At 39.8% G+C, this 18013-nt stretch overlaps 1 protein-coding gene across 1 annotated transcript in view; it reads right to left on the reverse strand.

The window, feature by feature from the left end:
• Positions 1–585: 585 nt before the first annotated feature.
• The window catches only part of ephb6 (eph receptor B6), a 113043-nt gene continuing 95615 nt past the window's right edge, over positions 586–18013 (reverse strand). The window contains exons 9-19 of the mRNA XM_036595408.1: positions 16854–16978; positions 15052–15214; positions 13004–13118; positions 11953–12008; positions 9621–9737; positions 7294–7541; positions 6461–6679; positions 6167–6316; positions 3485–3669; positions 2839–2994; positions 586–834 (exon numbers count right to left, since the gene is read on the reverse strand). Of these exons, the coding sequence (XP_036451301.1) occupies positions 729–834; positions 2839–2994; positions 3485–3669; positions 6167–6316; positions 6461–6679; positions 7294–7541; positions 9621–9737; positions 11953–12008; positions 13004–13118; positions 15052–15214; positions 16854–16978 (1640 nt within the window). The 3' untranslated portion in view covers positions 586–728. The remainder of the gene's footprint in view (positions 835–2838; positions 2995–3484; positions 3670–6166; positions 6317–6460; positions 6680–7293; positions 7542–9620; positions 9738–11952; positions 12009–13003; positions 13119–15051; positions 15215–16853; positions 16979–18013) is intronic.

The raw sequence follows: 18013 nt of genomic DNA on the forward strand, positions 1-18013 counted from the left end.
TGAAAAATGCATAAAAAAATGCCAAAACAGTTGCCTTATTTTCTGATAAGATGAGAGAGGGATATTCATTTTTCTCCATTCAGTCAGAAAAGGCTACACACTGAATTGACAACACTCCAATGTCAGACGCTCCTCTATAGACCTATCAGTGTTAAGCATAGGGAGACCCAGCCTACGTAGGTGATGACAACAGGACGTAGGTGTGTCATGCAAAGTTCTTTAGTGCGCTCGCTAAATTGCAATGTGAAACAAAACTAACCAAATCAAAAATATACACAATGTAACAGAACCACGAACCTTGGTCTGGACTTTTAAGTGTGAAAACGCTCATGGAGTGGAAGTAGAGTGGTTGTAGCTTTGGATTTGTGTTTTACAGTCACATATTTCCAATATTTTTTCACAGCAACTGCCCAGTGGCTTCTATTGTGAGTTGTAAGTACTTTCCTAAGTGAGATGTTGTTGAGATGATTGTCTGTGTTAATCGACACTACAACTTCAGAAGCAGCAGATGGAGATTAGGCTGAAAAATGCTGGCTTTCGTCTATAAGGGGGCGTTTACCAAGGGATGGGGAATACGAACGCACGGGTTGGCAAACGAACAAAATAAATAATCCAAAGCAATAATCTTATCCTCCTCCTCTGAGTGTGCACTGTGCTCCAGGGTAGGCTGGATGAGGCTCTGGACTGAACGCCCGAGCACTGTAGTGTCCACGGTAATGGGCAGGGTGTTAAACCTCCACCTGTCCCTGAGTGAGGTGAGTCCTGAGCTGCTGTGCTGCATTCACTATCTTCCTCTGATGGCCTAACAGGTTCACTCCTAATGCCTGCACATCCCTGAGAAAGAGAGAGGAGAGGGGATGAGGGGTAGAAATAGATCAGTACTGATGTTTCTCTTACTCGCTAATAACTAAAAATACATCGCTTTTGTCGGAAGAAAACCTCGTATCTCCAAAATGGTAACTTTACAGGAGAAGGAAAAAACATGCTTTACTTATAATGTAAGTCAATGGAACCAGACGTTTTTCCAAGTCATTTTGGGCCGTTTCTTTTGGTCCATTCATCATGAAATTTACACACGATGTAAAGGACAACAGGTATTTTCAAATTATGTCAAAAACTGAAAAACAACAAAAATGGAGATACGATGTTTTCTTCTAACAACAGCGATATACTTCAATACTATTACTACTAATAACCAATTAAAATACCAGTACAGCTCACTTTAATGACAATGTGATTACAGTCACCTTTTACAAGGCACTTAAATTACTTTGCCATGTATGTGAAACATTTCTGATAAAGATGCACAACATATATAAATATATTATAAGCAGATAAATGGGGAAATGTATATATTATTATTGAGTCAACAAAGGAATTAGAGCCAGTGGTGTGAAACAAATGATCAGCCAAGAAGGGAAAGCGCACTGAACCCTTTCAGTGATCTAATTAGTCATTAAAACTCCTTTCAGCGATGTATTTAGCTAAAGAATATGAGACAGCAAGCGTTAGCAGCCATCGTCTCTTGCCAAATGCTAATGCACTTCATACGTTATCTTCATACATCTGTATTTATGGTAGCAAAAAAAGTAAAAAAAGTAAAATTACTGGTATCAGTATTAAAACTAGGCAGCTAGGTGGAGAGTAATCAGAGTAAAGTGGGTGGGGCTTATAATTAAGTCGTGGCCACAACTTAGTAAGGCATGGGAATGAGACAAATGAGTCTTGACCACGGCTTAAGGCATGATCTTGTTCCCACTCCTTATTAAGTCGTGGCCACAACTTAATTATTACATTCTCTCGCCTTACTAAGTCATGGCCACGCATTATGATCTCATTCCCACATGTCAATAGGGTGTGGTCACGCATTCTTGTCCCCACCGCGACCCAGAAGGATAAGTGGTTTAGATGGTGTGTGTGTGTGTGTGTGAGAGAGTGAGAGTGAGAGTGTGAGAGTGTGAGTGTGAGAGTGAGTGAGTGAGTGACTACAGGAAGTCCAGAGAGGCCATGAGGTACTTAGAATTTTCTGGATTATTATCTTGAGATCATGACTTAACTATCTTGTGATCTCAAGATAACAAATTTGTTATTTCAAGATCACAAGATAATTAAGTCATGATCTTAAGATAACTTTTGATGTCTAGAGATCAAATAAGTTGTGATCTCAAGATAACAATCCAGAAAATTATAACTGCCTCACTTGTGTTGTTTAACTCAATCCCCCCTCTAGTAAGGACTCTGTGGGATGGCTGGGATTCAAACTCACCACCTCCTGATGTTGGGACGAATTATTAGACAGCTGCATCACATGTGACTGCGCTACTCTCCACAGTTACATCAACAAATATTTACTACAGCGTATTAAACATTAACAGACAAAAAAATCTGAGGTTCTTCAGGAGTTCCTGAGTGGTGCAAAGAACTAAGCCATCATCTAACAAGTGAGAGAGTTCGAACCCCAGCGATGCCACAGCCATCCGTAAGTGAGTACCCAAGTGGAGAAAGTGTCTAGTAGGATTGTGTGATGGAAAGACTCCTGGCTTTTTGGAGATGAGTTAAAAAAAAACAATTTTAAATAAATTTAGAGAACAAAACTATAAAGTTTGAGTTGGTTGAACTCGTGTTCTCAAGTTGAGTTAATGCGAGAAAAGGTATGTGATCATTTTCAATATAAAACCAAGTTGAGCTGACTGCTCATTTTAACAGTGTACATAATTAGATCTCTGTAGAATCAAGACTTTTTAACACACAGAATATCAAAAATCAGATCAAATCTTGACCTTGATTATTGTATCAAACCTGAAAATGTGCATCGATACACCCCTGAAAGGTACTTACTCCATAGTGAGTAAGCTCACTCTGTCCAGGCTGTGTAGCTGCGCTCTCTCAAATTCGTCCCCGTAGCGGTCCATCCTCAGCGCTGACAGCCACTCACTGACCGTGGTCACTGACGACAAGTCTGTGGGGGTGGGGCTAAGCAGGGGCTGGGTGGGGCTTAGAAAGAAGCCAGTGGAGGATATAGTGTTACGAGGCGAGTATCATGAATACAAAGATACAAAGTTCTGTCTGCGCACTTAGCCCTGATTAGGGCCATCACTATCTATTATACAATCGTATGCAAAAGTCTGTGCACCCCTGGTCAAATGACATTTTGTTGATTTTTTTTTAAAGTGAAAATTAGTGAACACATCCTCTACAGGGAACATCGGCACATTTTAAGGACTGAATTAGAAGTCAGATATTACAAAAACATAACATAAAACGTGGCCTATTGCAAATTTTATGTTTATTTTTCTTTCCAAAACAAGTTTTTCAAACAATATTAAATATGAAACTGATAATAATCTAATTCTCTATGTTGCACAATGTTGAGACTGTTTTCCATAATCAACATCGCTGACGAATAATCAACTCAAGTAACTGTAGCCCAACAGCGGGTGTGGTACAGGCTGATGGAGACTGTAGCCTTTAATGCTTTTCTCACCGAGCGTGTTCAGCCTTCAGGGAGGCCGGGTGCCGTATGAGCCGATCCAGAGAGGACAGGAGGGAGTCGAATCCGGGACGATCCTGCCTGTCTGCCTGCCAACACTGCAGCATTAGAGCATGGAGGGCAGAGGGGCAACCGTTAGGAGCGGGCAGACGATACTGATCAACTACGGCCTTCATCACCTACACAGAGAGAGAGAGAGAGAGAGAGAGAGAGAGAGAGAGAGAGAGAGAAAGGTGGAGGAGGAAAAAGGTTCAAACTTGATGTGATGATTGGCATGATTATTCATATATGCATATATTATTCCTTTACATCACTCCTTAGACTGTTGGCTTTAATTCAGGTTTTAATCTAAAGACTTTTTAATCAGGGTTGGCTTTGCTGTGCTGTGCTTCACTACTCAGACCAAAAATAGTGAATAAAATAAAAATCTATGAAAATAAGTGAAATTATTCAGTTTCTGATCTATCTGGCCCTGTAGTCTCTGTTTTGATGAGTTGTTTACATAAAAACATGGGATTTGATGCTTCATATTTATGTATTTCGCTGAAATATGACCTTTTTTTGATACATTAATCTGCTTTCCTATACAATTTTTTTCTAGTGCTCAGTTTGGTGCACTGAAATAATTTCCTGGAAGCTGACGAGCCCTGATCTACTGCCTTCGCTACAAACTCACGGCTAAAACTAGCTAAAAATATGACATCGCGATCACGAGCAATCACAACGCACCGGTAATGCCACATTTTTTAAAAAAGATGCTACAAAAAAAGATTGGAAAAAGTTGTACTGTGCTTCTTTAATTTATCGGGACCAATTATAATCATAATCTCCCAACAAGAGAGCAAAACTGTAAAAACAGTGTTCACTACATGCAGCACAAATATCTCCCTGCTGATTTCTTCAGTGACTTGTCGCTTAAGCTGCATCTGTTTACAACACAGGATGCAAATGAAGCTGTCAAATATCAAACCATGGACTTCAAATAAATTCCCTTATTATTCAAGCAGTCTACTGATTATTATAGCCCTTCTGTTTCTATTTACAGTGGCCTCTAATGACTATCATAAGACTAAAGACCCACCATTAGACTAAGATAAATCACTTCATCCTTATTTATAATCATGTTATCATGTTTTGATCATGCGTTTTATGTATGGACGATACCCACATAATGCTCCGAAAAGCTCACTGAGATGTTATTCATCACATTAACAATCACATCATCATATCACCCTCCTCTACTTGCACCTTCAAACACACTAAAACATGCAACAGCTTCATCAGCTCACTGATTTATACACCGCCGCACATCAGTCTACCTTAGACCACCTTCATGCATTTTTCATCATGACATACAAACCACATCACATTAATGGCTTAGAGACACTGTTATCACTCCTCACATCAGAGGTGTACAAAGACTTTATGATACATCAGTCTGGAGGTGGAAACTTAACTGAGATGTATTTGGAATAATACTTAATTGAAATGTATTTGGAATGATATTTGATATTCCTATGACAAATATTGTGATTATATATATATATATATATATATATATATATATATATATATATATATATATATATATAGTATATATTTCAGCCACACCCATTGCTAAAATATAGCAAATGCAGTCTCTATAGACCAACACTAGCAGTAGGATGGTTCATACTGATGAGCTCAGTGACTTTAAATGTAGAACAGTCGTAGGATGCTACCTTTGCCACATCAGTTTGTGAAATTATGTCCTGCTAGGTCTGCCCCTGTCAATTGTAGGCGCTATCATTGTGAAATGGAAGCATCTAGGAGCAGCAACAACTCAGCCACGGACAGGTAGACCAAGTAAACTCATAGTGCAGGGCCACCGAGTAAAGTAACTGTAGTAACTGTGCGTCAGGAGCTTCATGAAATTGGTTTTCATGGCTAAGCAGCTGCATACAACCCTAAAATCACTATGTGCAGTGCCAAGTGTCGGCTGGAGTGGTGTAAAGCACACCGCCACTGGACTCTGGAGCAGTGAAGCAGTGTTTTTCAGGGTTTGGGCCCCAGTTCCAGTGAAGGATGATGACAATTACATGCTACCAGCTTTGTGGTAGCAGTTTGGGGAAGACCCTTTCCTGTTCCAGCATGACTGAGCCCCTGTGCACAAAGCGAGCTCCATAAAGACATGGCTTGAGGAGTTTGGGGTGAACTGAACACCTTTGGGATGAACTAGAACGTAAATTGTGTGCCAGGCCTCACAGACGCTCTTTTGACTGAATGGGCAGAAATTCCCACAGAAACACTCCAAAATCTTGTAGAAAGCTTCTCAGAAGCTGTTATAGCTGCAAAGTGGTGACCAACTCCATATTAATGAATTGGTTTTGGATTGAAGTATCCAAGAAGCTCATATGGGTGTGACATATAAGTGTCCACATACTTATGGCCATATAGTGTAGCATCATAAGTAAAATTGTCAGGCTGTCGTTCTCTTAGTTGTTATTTATTGTCCATATTCCACTATGCTGTACATAGTTTCTCAGGACATATTGGTGTAATTCGTTTTATTTTTGAAAACAATTCTGAATCATATGAAAATAACTGAATCCAACTGAATTATTTTCTAAATAATCATAATTAAATCCAATCATTGTGAGATTAGAGACGACACACACACACACACACACGTCTCACCTCCTGGTTGCTCATGTCCCAGTATGGCCGTTCTCCGTATGACATCACCTCCCACATGAGGATCCCAAAGCTCCAGACATCACTAGCAGAGCTGAACTTCCGATGCTGAAAAGCCTCTGGAGCCGTCCACCTCACAGGGATTTTACTGCCCTGAGAGAGAGAAGGGAGAGAAGGGAGAGAGAGGGAAGATGAGGGGAAGAGAAGTGGCCAGAACAAAGCCACATTATGTACAAGACTCCTCAAAATTCACTGTTTTTAAACACTTCCAAAACAACGCCATATCCCAGAACACACCAGTGAAGCGGTATAGGTGGGCATGTTGTGGTCCAGGCCCTTCATGAGACGCGACAGGCCGAAGTCCGAGACTTTGCAGACCAGGTTTGAGTTCACCAGAACGTTCCGGGCCGCCAGGTCTCGGTGAACGAAGTTTCTCTCGGAAAGGTACCGCATCCCTGCTCCGACTCCCCTCACCATCCCCACCAACTGCAGAACACTGAACTGATCCTCATTTTCCTGAAAGACAAAAAATACTGCAGTGTATCAGCCACCGTCAGGCGAATGTTACCCAGCTTTCTTTTCTTTTATTACTGTTACTGAACTTCATCACCTGTTCGAAAAACAGTTTGAGCTGTTACATGTATGAAAAGCACTCTATTAATAACGTGTATTATTATATTCTGGTTATTCCCAGAATATGGATTGGAATAAAAGTATATTTTATTGAATGTTATTATAATCTATTGGGCAGGCGACCTGTCCAGCGTGTGTCCTGCCTTTCGCCCAATGACAGCTGGGATAGGCTCCAGCACCCCACCGTGACCCAGAAGGATAAGCGATTTAGATGATGTGTATTATAATCTAATATAATGCATCTAAAAAAGAGCCTGGGAAATTTTATTATGGTCAATTTTTTTTTTTTAATTACTTTTTTTTTCCTATTTTCTCCCCAATTTAGACAAATCCACACACTACTTAGGACTCTGAATATTATTATAATTATATTCTACTGTAATCATTTCTAGCATTCAAAAATCAGTGCAGTTGAATCACCACCTTCTGACTGACGCATCAGGGTGCATTTTCACACCCTTAAAGGCTAACAGGTTGTGTACTCTTCTCTCCCTCACCCTGAGGAAGGCGTCCAGGGGGCCGTTCTCCATAAACTCAGTGATGATGCGCTCAGGCGGGGTGTGTGTGATCACACCCTCGAGCTTCAGCACGTTTGGGTGGTCAAATTGTCCCAGGACCCCCGCTTCGCTGAGGAATACCCCCCTTTCTCTCTCTGTCACTCCCCAGCGCAGAGTCTTAACCGCCACCAACACCTCCTTGCGGCCCAGCGGACGATAGCGACCACGGGACACCTCCCCGAACTGAGCTACAGAGAGAGAGAGAGAGAGAGAGAGAGAGAGAGAGAGAGAGAGAGAGAGAGAGATTATCCCTTTAATACAGACAAAAATATGGATACTTTGTTGTTGCATTTATTTGATATGTGAAGAACATAATCTTACAAAGCTGAAAGCAGAACGAGAGAGAAACTGAGTGAGCAGTATGAATATGAATCATAATGTCAGTGACATCTCTCCCCTTATTTTCCTTATGTTTACTCTTCATCATATCTATCTTGTATAATCTAGAATATATCTAGAATATATCGCTGCTGTCGGAACAAAACCTCGTATCTCCAAAATGGTAACTTTACAGGAGAAGGAAAAAACATACTTTACTTTTAATGTAAGTCCCAAGAAATTTTGGGCTGTTTCTTTTTCAGTTATGTATATATATATATATGTGTGTAAATGTGTACAACTGTACATAACAGCTTTTATTTCATAACCTATATTACCATTACACTGGGAATAAACTGTACACTGGGAATGGTGCTGGTCTCAATATCAATATACTGGTCTATATTGATGTGTATATTTAGAGTCTAATGTGTATATAAATTTTTTAAACATATTTTCATATTTACGTACTATAAGGGGGCTACGCACCTAAGATTTTCACTGACCTTCGCACCTGTGTTAATGTGATGTGACGATAAGCGTGATTTGATTTGATTTATTTGAATATCTGTCTGTTTTTCCTCCTTTTTATGTTGTCTTTTCTCATTTCGTAACATCTTTAACACTCCCTCCCTCTTCCTACCACCGATATGTTAGCATATTGGCTAACCTATATGATAACCTTTATACTGGTGGTGCTACTTTACATCAGTGTCCATCACCCACAGAGGTCAGACAGTGTGCCAATCAGCATTAATGGTGAATGTGATGGAACCTTTGAAATCTATGATCTGAAGTCTCTACAACAGAATCTGATACTGTTTCAGGACAACAGCAAAGGCTTGACCTCAAGCTCTGATCTGTATATCCACTCATGGATGGTAGAATGTATTAGTAAATAAAGCATAACATGTAATCAGGATAAATTTATACCTATAATATGCAATGCATTCCAAAAGTATTCAGACCTTTTACTCAGTACATCTGGATATGGGGATCTTCTCCCATTCCTCTCTGCAGAACCTCTCAAGCTCTGTCAGGTTGGATGGAGATCATCACTGTACCCCTGGAGTGGTCACTCAACATTCAGTCAAAAAGTCACTCTATTGTCTTGGCTATTTTTTGGGTCACTGTTGTGTTGGAAAGTATACCTTCGATCCAAGTCTGAGGTGCTGAGTCTCCTAAGCAGGTTTTCTTCAAGGATTTCTCTGTACTTTGATCCATTCATCCTGATGCAGGATGTTGCCACCACTGTGCTTCACTGTAAGAATGGACTTGGCCAGTTTATGAGCAGTGATTGGTTTGGCATTCAGGCCAAAGTTCCATCTTGGTTTCCTCAGACCAGTTTTGTCCGTTGGGTGTTTTTGGTAAATACCAAGTGAGCTGTCATGTACCTTTTACAGAGGAATGGCTTTCGTCTGGGCACTCAACCATAAAGCCCTGATTAGTGCAGACATGGTTTTCTGTCTGGCAGGTTCTTCCACCTCAACACTGAAGTTCCTTCAGACCATCTGGTTTTTTGGTCACGTCCCTGACTAAAGACCTTCTCCCTGGTTTGGTCAGTTTGGTAAAGTGGACAGCTTTATGAAGAGTCTCTGAGGTTCTTCTTTTGGTACCTTTTCCAAGATTCATGCCTAGAGAGAATCCCGTGTTGGAGCTCTATAGACAATTCCTCTGATAGCTGATGCAGACTGATGTGTGCTTGGCTAAATCATGTCTAATTAACAGAATTTACCACAACTGAACGTCACTCAAATTACAGAAACATCTCAAGGATGGAAACAGGATGCACCTGAACTCAATTTGATGGGTCAGAGCAAGGAGTTTGAAAGCTTGTGTAAATACGACATTTCCGTTTTTTTAATTTTTAATAAATTCTCAAACCATTGTGAAAACCTGTTTATGCCTTTTTATTATGATTTATTATTTTTTACGATCAATCAACTCACCAGCACCAATGACCTCCTCGATCTTCAGGTGAGCGGGGTCGATTTCTCGAGCGAATTCCTTGACAGCCTCGCTCGGGTCCTCGTAGGTGGAAGGGTCCACGTAATACTTCACTCCGGCTAAAGAAAGCATAGGGTGCCTGTTAATGACGTCATGTCCCCAAAAGAGCAGCCCGTCACCCGTCCTGCAGCAGACCAACACTGACAGTGCCCTCCTTTCTCTCTCCTGAGGCCATGCTAAATAATGTGACCTCTGCTTCTGCAGCACGCAACACACACCCTGGAGAAAAACACTCGCTGAACGTTTGTTCGTCCTCAGAATAATATCAGAATCTTCCCCCTATATGAGTTCAATGAATCAATGAACTGATTCAGCTGCTAATTGGAACACATTACTCCATACCTCGTTCATGTGTTAATAAACACATCATAAAATGACATCATAAGATTCAATCATATGATTCAATCTGATTCTGATTTATTAGAAAATGATTCAGTGCATCATGACATCAAAATTTCACCTCGATTGGTTTCATTTGTTACACTCTCAAAAAAGATGCTTCTTCAAGGGTTCTTCATTGAAGGCAATGGTTCTACTTAGAACCATGAGTTTTTTATAGAACCATTTCATGCTTAAATGGTTCTTTGTATGTTGAAATGGTTCTTCAGATTGATGGAGAATGTGTTGTATATGGTTCTAAATAGCACCAAAAAGGGTTCTTCTATTCTTATAAGCTTGACATAGTTACAATAGCAGAACCCAGAACCAGTTTCAAAAAGAAGTAAATAGAACCATTGCCTTTGAAGAACCATCTTTTGTACGTATATATAGAACCATGAACACTTCAAGAACCCGTTGCATGATTAAATGGTTCTTTGTATGTTGAAATGGTTCCTCAGATTGATGGAGAATGTGTTGTATATGGTTCTATATAGAACCTTGTTGAAAATGGTTCTATATAGCACCAAAAGAGTTATTGTATTCTTACAAGCTTAACATGGTAACAACAACAGAACTCAGAACCAATTTCAAAAAGAACTAAAATAGAACAATTGCCTTTGAAGAACCATCTTTTGTAAGTATTTTTAGAACCATGAACACTTCAAGAACCCTTTGCATGTTTAAATGGTTCTTTGTATGGTGGAATGGTTCTTCAGATTGATAAAGAATGTGCTGTATATGGTTCTACATAGAACTTTGTTTTAATGGTGCTATATAACACCGGAAAGGGTTCTTCTATTCTTATAAGCTTGACATAATTACAGTAGCAGAACCCGGAACCAGTTTCAAAAAGAAGTAAATAGAACCATTGCCTTTGAAGAACCATCTTTTGTAAGTATTTATAGAACCATGAACACTTCAAGAACCCTTTGCATGATTAAATGGTTCTTCAGATTGATGGAGAACGTGTTGTACAACATTCTATATAGCACCAAAAGGGTTCTGCTATTGTTACAACGTCAAACTTCAAATATAGAATATATAGAATAAAAAATATATTCTATACACAGAATATATATATATAACTTTTTCTATCTTTTCTGTCATGATGCTTGACATCATAACAATAGCAGAACCCTTTTGGATGCTGTATAGAACCCTTTCCAAAACGGTTCTATATAGAATCTACATCTACAACACCATTCTCCATCAATCTGAAGGAGCACTTCACCGTGCAAAAACCCCTTTAATCATGCAAAGGGTTCTGTGACTGTTCATGGTTCTATACAGAACCATTTTCTTTACTAAAGAACCCTTGAAGAACCATCTTTTTTAAGTGTGTACGATTCAGAATTATGTTTAAAACTGTTTACACATCAGCAGAAAACAGACAATTAAAACAATAGTTGATCTTTTTTTTTTTAAGTTTGAAAATAGCCAATGAATTTCATTTCAGCTAATAACAATTATAAAAATGAATTCCACTCATGCTTTATTGAATATTATCATGGATTATAATTAATCCAAACATATATAATTAACCTAAACTAAAATAGTGCAGTTTCCACCTTTAGTCTGATGCCCTGATTCACCCGTATTATATATTGTTCTATGAATTATTTGATTTGCTCATAAGCGCATTTTAACCTACATTAAAACCCGAGCAGTCTAATGTAGACAGTGTGGAAAGAAATGTACCACGCAGTTCTCTTCTAATGCCCCCGAGGTAACTGTGCTATAGATAAAAGGCTTCCTACAGCGCACTCTGCATTAGGGATGGATAAAAGGTCTATTCAGCCACACGTCAACAGACTCTATAGCTGGAGAGACTGTAGGGCAACAACAGTCAATATAAGTATGTACAAAAATACACACAAACACTTGTTTGCTCACCTCGGTTGCTAATATACCTCTGAAGTCTGTCGCTGTAATGGCTTTCTCTCCTTTTACTAGTGAAGGGAAAACAGTGAGAATTTCAGTTGCAACATCACCACAAGTATTATCATATAAGTACATATTAGTACATACTATCGCTACAATTCAGCATTACATTAATATTTAACCATTTTTATAGCCAGTTCATACAGTATGTAGGTCTACAGTGTTTGTACAGCAGTATCCAGACAACCCGTGAGTGAATTCTGCATCTTGTTTACTTTCCATTGAAAAGCACTGACCTATAGATTGGTGCACTCCAAGGTCACAATGCCGAGAGTCAAGCTAGAGGGCTATAAAGCCCCCCAGCACTGGGCCCCATCCAGTACCTTTGGGATGAGCTGGAGTGATCCAGAACTGATCACACAACATCCTGACTTTACTAACGCAATCAAATTCTCACAGCAGTGTTCCAACATCTATTGTAAAGCCTCCCCAGGAGCAATGAGACTTTACCACAGAAAATGAGGAAAAAAACTCCCTATTAAAGCAGCACTATGTAATATTTTTGTTTGTCACAAGTAGAGGCTCAAAAAGACGGTCCAGCCCGATGTTTAGGCCTCAAAATCAATGTACTGTTAAAGATATGAAGATAATATTGGAAAATGTATTCATATCTTCGGAAGATGGAAGTTTTGACTGAGTTCTCTTTGAATACTCTTAAAAACTTTAAAAAATGCAAAAAAGAAACCTTATATAAACAGGATCCAGAAATGCTGCCACCTTCTCTGGGCCTGAGCTCATTGAAAATGAGGTCAAGTGGAAAAGTGTCCTGTGGTCTGTCTTTTCTCATTTCATAATATCTCAATGCACTCCCAAAAAGTGAGATTCATCCACTTGTGCACGTTGTGTGCAATTACATATTTCCACCAGAGAGGTCTCCAAATCCCTGAATCTTATATAGTGTTGCTTTAATACCCTTGATTTCAGAATAAGCCGATGAGCAGGTGTCTACAAACTTTTGGACGTATTGTGTATTTAAGTGTTACACACTGAAATGTACGCTTACCTCCTGAAGACAAACACAATAACAATGGCGGCCACCACTAACAGGAACGCAGCCCCGCCCATCACAGAGCCAACCAGCAGAGGCAGGCGGTTCTGAAGTCTCCTCGACTGCTCCTCTACAGGGACACAGATAGCAATGAGGACAACTTCAGTTTCTGACCACATAAAGCTCTTACTCACACACTCTGGTGAATTCCCTAAACCTTAACCACTCCTCTTTTACCTGCTCCTGGTCGCCAGCCGTACAAGTGCACTAAAGACTAAAGACTAGGCATGTTTCTAAATCAGGACTATGTGATGTAACACTGCTGATATAGAAATAAGGAGATAGTTTGGAGAAAAATCCAAGACTTGCCTCTTTAGCTTTGCACTGGAGCTTCAAGGATAATGTAGCTAATATAACCCATATATAATGTAATGTAAGGTTATCTTTGAAAATGGACCATCATACAGACAGAATTCAGGCCTCAAGTTAGCCACTTCTGCTATTTTTTAGCTGTGTAATGTACATTTGTCCATTTTTAGGTCAGCATGTCACAGTTTCAGAAGGTTTGCACAATGCTAAACTGGTGACATATGGACAAAAATCAAAATTACACAATTTTCATCTTACTAAAAATGTTTCTTACTAAAAATGTACCAAAACATGCTTCTTTAGTTTTGCGCAAGGATAATGTAGCTAGTTTTGGAAGCTCATACCAATTAGCACTGTGCAAACTGCCAGCCTGCATCACATACATGCCTCAAACTGGATTGAGTTGCTAAGTAATGTCTGATAGATTGTTTATGTGGCTTCTGAGACTGTATGACATAATGTTTTCTTGAAAAATGGACAAAGGTATGGACAATATTCAGGCCTCAAGTTATCTACTACTGCTGCTACTGTTTTAGCTTTCCAATGTATGTCCATTTTTAGGTCAGTGTGTCACAGTTTCAGAAGGTTTGCACATGGCTAAACTGGCGATATAAACTACAAGCTTCCACTATGTGTTAGCTACATTGGCCTCATAGCTCCAGTGCTAAATTAAAGCATGTCGTGGCTGGATTTGGGCTAAGGGGAAAAAATGAGTCGTGTGGTGGAGTTACACGGCTCTTTATCTGCCCTGTTGCGGTTCCACAGCTGAATCAGATTTGTAGGTAAAAATAAAATAATCCTCCTTTACAGTAAAATAAAGCTCTGCTGATCGTTCAACACAGTTTAACAATAAATGGTCTTAAACTCTGGAGTTAATGTAGAACTGCTAATTCACCCTTTAACCCTGAAGATCAGCGCAGACTGCTGGTCACCATAGCAATGCAGACAACAGTCTCGCCTAGCTAGTAGCTAACGAAAAGGCAAAGAGAGAGATTTAAGACGAACATCGATAATTTGGAGATGAATGGACTTATTTGCATTTATAATCACTCCAGCTGGCTTCCTGATACGTTTAATCTGCAATGAGAAACTGACAAACACTAAAAAGTCACTAGACTGAAGTCGCTTCTCATTCGCCAGCTTCTTATTTGAATTTTCATGTTACGTCTTAAATGATGCAGTAGCTACATTCTGGCACCTCAGGCACCATTTAAGGTGGAACGGGAAAATTAGAACAAGAAGCTGGCGAATGAGAAGCGCCTTCTGCCTTGTAAGATGTTGAACATTGAGAGATATTTTACAAGAAACTACTCCACTTTGAGGAAAAGTTTCCTGCCGGAGATGCGAGAAAAGCGGCTATAGCTGAGCTAAAGCTTAGAGCAGAGCTGAGTAAGTCTGCGTTTTCATTTATATAATATTTTTATCCTATATTAGTACATCAGCACATACTGAGACACATTTACAGCCAAGGTGGTAAAACAGACATAAAATGTTGTGGCTCCCAAGGTGGTTTGATTTTTGTTGAAAGGACAAAATGGCTCTTCTTAACATTTGGGTTGCGACCCCTGATCTAAGTGCTGAAGTACGTTATGTAGAAATAAGAGCTTAGCTGTACTGAGGATATAGAGAAACAGTGTGGAGCTGTCCTCCACAGGGTTATGATGAAGAGCTCCAGCTGGTGGAGCAGTGTTTACCCATAGCCAGAGTGCTGAAGTAGGTGGTGTGGCTGTAGGGGCCGAAGCCCCTCTCATTGCGGGCACGGATCTGGAAGGCGTAGATGGAGCCTGGGATCAGAGCGGGCACCGTCACCGTGTTAGTCTCGCTGAATACGCTCATCGCGCTGCTCTCATCAGAGCCCTGCAGGGGAACAGCAGGAACCCATTTTATAATGTCACATTAGCATTGCTTATGCACAAAGAATGACGATATAGCATAAACATAATCTACTGTTCTCGTCTCAACTGGGGGCTCAAACCTGTTTTTGCCTCTGATCCTTATGCTTTAATACTAACTCTATCATAACCTAAGCTTTTATCTCGTTTCAACACGCTTAAGTGTGTAATAGCAGCACACTCCAATTTGGCCTGCAGCTAGTTAAGCAGTATTTTACTGAAATTACAGCTTTTCATTTCCATTTTAAAGCAGCTGCTGCAGATATTTAAACCACTTTGTTCACTACAAAACCAAAAGAGATGGTTCTTTAAAGGCAATGGTTCTATTTAGAACCATGAGTTCTTTACAGAACCATTTCATGCTTAAATGTTTCTTTGTATGGTAAAATAGTTGTTCAGACTGATGGAGATGTCTTGTATGTTCTTTAGAACCTTTTTGGAAATGGTCCTACAGAGAACCAAAAAGGGTTCTTCTATTGTTACAAGCGTGACATCGTAACAACAGCAGAACCCGTTTTGGTGCTATACAGAACAATATACAACACATTCTCCATCAATCTGAATAACTACACTCTTAAAAAGATGGTTCTTCAAGGGTTTTTTAGTAAAGAAAATGGTTATATAGAACCATGAACACTCAAAGAACCCTTTGCATGATGAAAGGGTCTTTTGCATCATGAAATGGTTCTTTAGACTGATGGAGAATGGTGTTCTGTGTAGATCCTTTTTGAAAAGAGTTCTATATAGCACCAAGAAAGGGTTTGTTTATTGTTATGATGTCAAGCTTGTAACAATGGAAGAATGATTTTTCATCTTTCACAAGGCAAAGAACCTTTTAATCCTACAAAAGGTTCTTTGAGTGTTCATGGTTCTACATAGAACCATTTCGTTTACTAAAGAACCCATGAACTGCTGTAAGTGTATATTTCACCATGCAAAGAAACATTAAAGCATGAAATATGCAGAGCTCATGGTTCTAAACAGAACCATTGCCTTTACTAAAGAACCCTTGAAGAACCATCTTTTTTAAGTGTGCACTGAACCGCTGTGGATAATGTTCGACATGGTGTATTCTTTTTTTTAGGTAAAAATCTGGTGCGCACCAGATACTATCAGGTGAGCACCCAATATTATATGGTGAGCACCTGATACTATCAGGTGATCATCCGATTCTATCAAGTGAGCACCAGATACTACGTGGTGAGCACCATATACTGTGTATATTTTTTTCCATTAGTATCTGGTGCTCACCTAATAGTATCAGGTGCGCACCACGTATGTAGTATCGGGTGCTAACCACATAGTATCTGGTGCTAACTTGATAGTATCGGGTGCTCACCACATAGTATCTGGTGCTCACTTGATAGTATTGTGTGCTCACCTGATATTTACCTAGAATAAAAATACACCACGTCCCTTCAGGGGCTGCATAGGAATTGAATCAGCCTATGCAGCTGATATCGATCATTTAAAATACCACTGTATCCTGATATTTCAGATCAGATCAGGACGTCCCTCGTCCTAATAAGCCTTAATAAGCAGGGTGTGTTATATTAGGCTGTAGCTGCGATGGAACCGCCCGGGTCGGCCACAGTGATGCTGACCTTGTCGTAGTATCGGAGCTGGTACTCCAGGATGTCTCCATTGGGCCGGTCGGGTTGAGGCCAGGACAGAGTGATGGAGTCCGGAGCTCTGTTCAACTGATGCAGCATAGGAACCTCAGAGGGTACTGAGAGAGGGAGAGAGAGAGAGGGAGAGAGAGAGAGAGAGAGAGAGAGAGGGAGAAGGAGAGGGAAACAGGTGTCATTATAACAGTAACCACAAGGGGGCATCAACGTATGACATCAAACCAAGTTAGTCAGACTTGATATAATCTAAAAAGAACTCATTGGACATTCAAATGAATTCACTAAAAACCTACAGTATCAAATCTGCTAGACTACCAGTCAAAAGTTTGGGCCCATCTGATTTCACGTTTCCCATAATCTTAAAGACAATTTGATCTAAAGGTTCATGTTAAAATGCTTAAAATGTGTTCAAATAGAAACAGTAAAACTAATGTTTATGTGTGAATTGATTTCTAAACTAAAATTTCTAATGTAAAAAAATAAAAACTGATGACCCCAAGAAGCATTTTCTCTCAGCACATGCGCATCTTCATCATCCAGGTGGATCCTCATGAAGCTGCGTGGGAGAATGATTAAGCGTGTATGAAGCTGCATCCAGTCAAAGGGGGGCTACTTTTGGACAGTTTGGATTTGTCTACTTTTTGGCCACTGGTCATTATTTCATAGTTATGATGTCTGTTTATTCTAAAATGTGGAAAAGCTGTCAATACAAGAAAAATACTTCTATTAGTAGGTGACACTTCATATCTGAATCCTCCCCAACCCTGAGATCACAAGTTAAACGTTCACTCTGAGCTGAGAAACAATGCCCCCCCCCACTTTACCCCCCACTGCAACATATCATTCTCTCAGTCAATCATGTGGAAGAGCATGGACAATAAAAGGGGAACTCCATCGATTTTCAAAATTTTCTGCATAATCAAATGATTAAGATGTAAACAGAGTTGTTCAGAGTGGTTTGGTGTGAAACGCTCTGTTCTAGAGAAACTTACAGAGTCAGAACTGTTCACAGTGGTGGTGATAGGAACCAGACGTCCACCTCTAAAAGCTCCCTCACAGACAGTTACTACATGAAATGGTTATGAATTCACTGCCTGATGTCTGACATTGTTTCACTGTAGTTTTGTGATAAGGTT

Source organism: Colossoma macropomum, unplaced genomic scaffold (assembly GCF_904425465.1).
Source record: "Colossoma macropomum unplaced genomic scaffold, Colossoma_macropomum, whole genome shotgun sequence".
Lineage (NCBI taxonomy): Eukaryota > Metazoa > Chordata > Actinopteri > Characiformes > Serrasalmidae > Colossoma > Colossoma macropomum.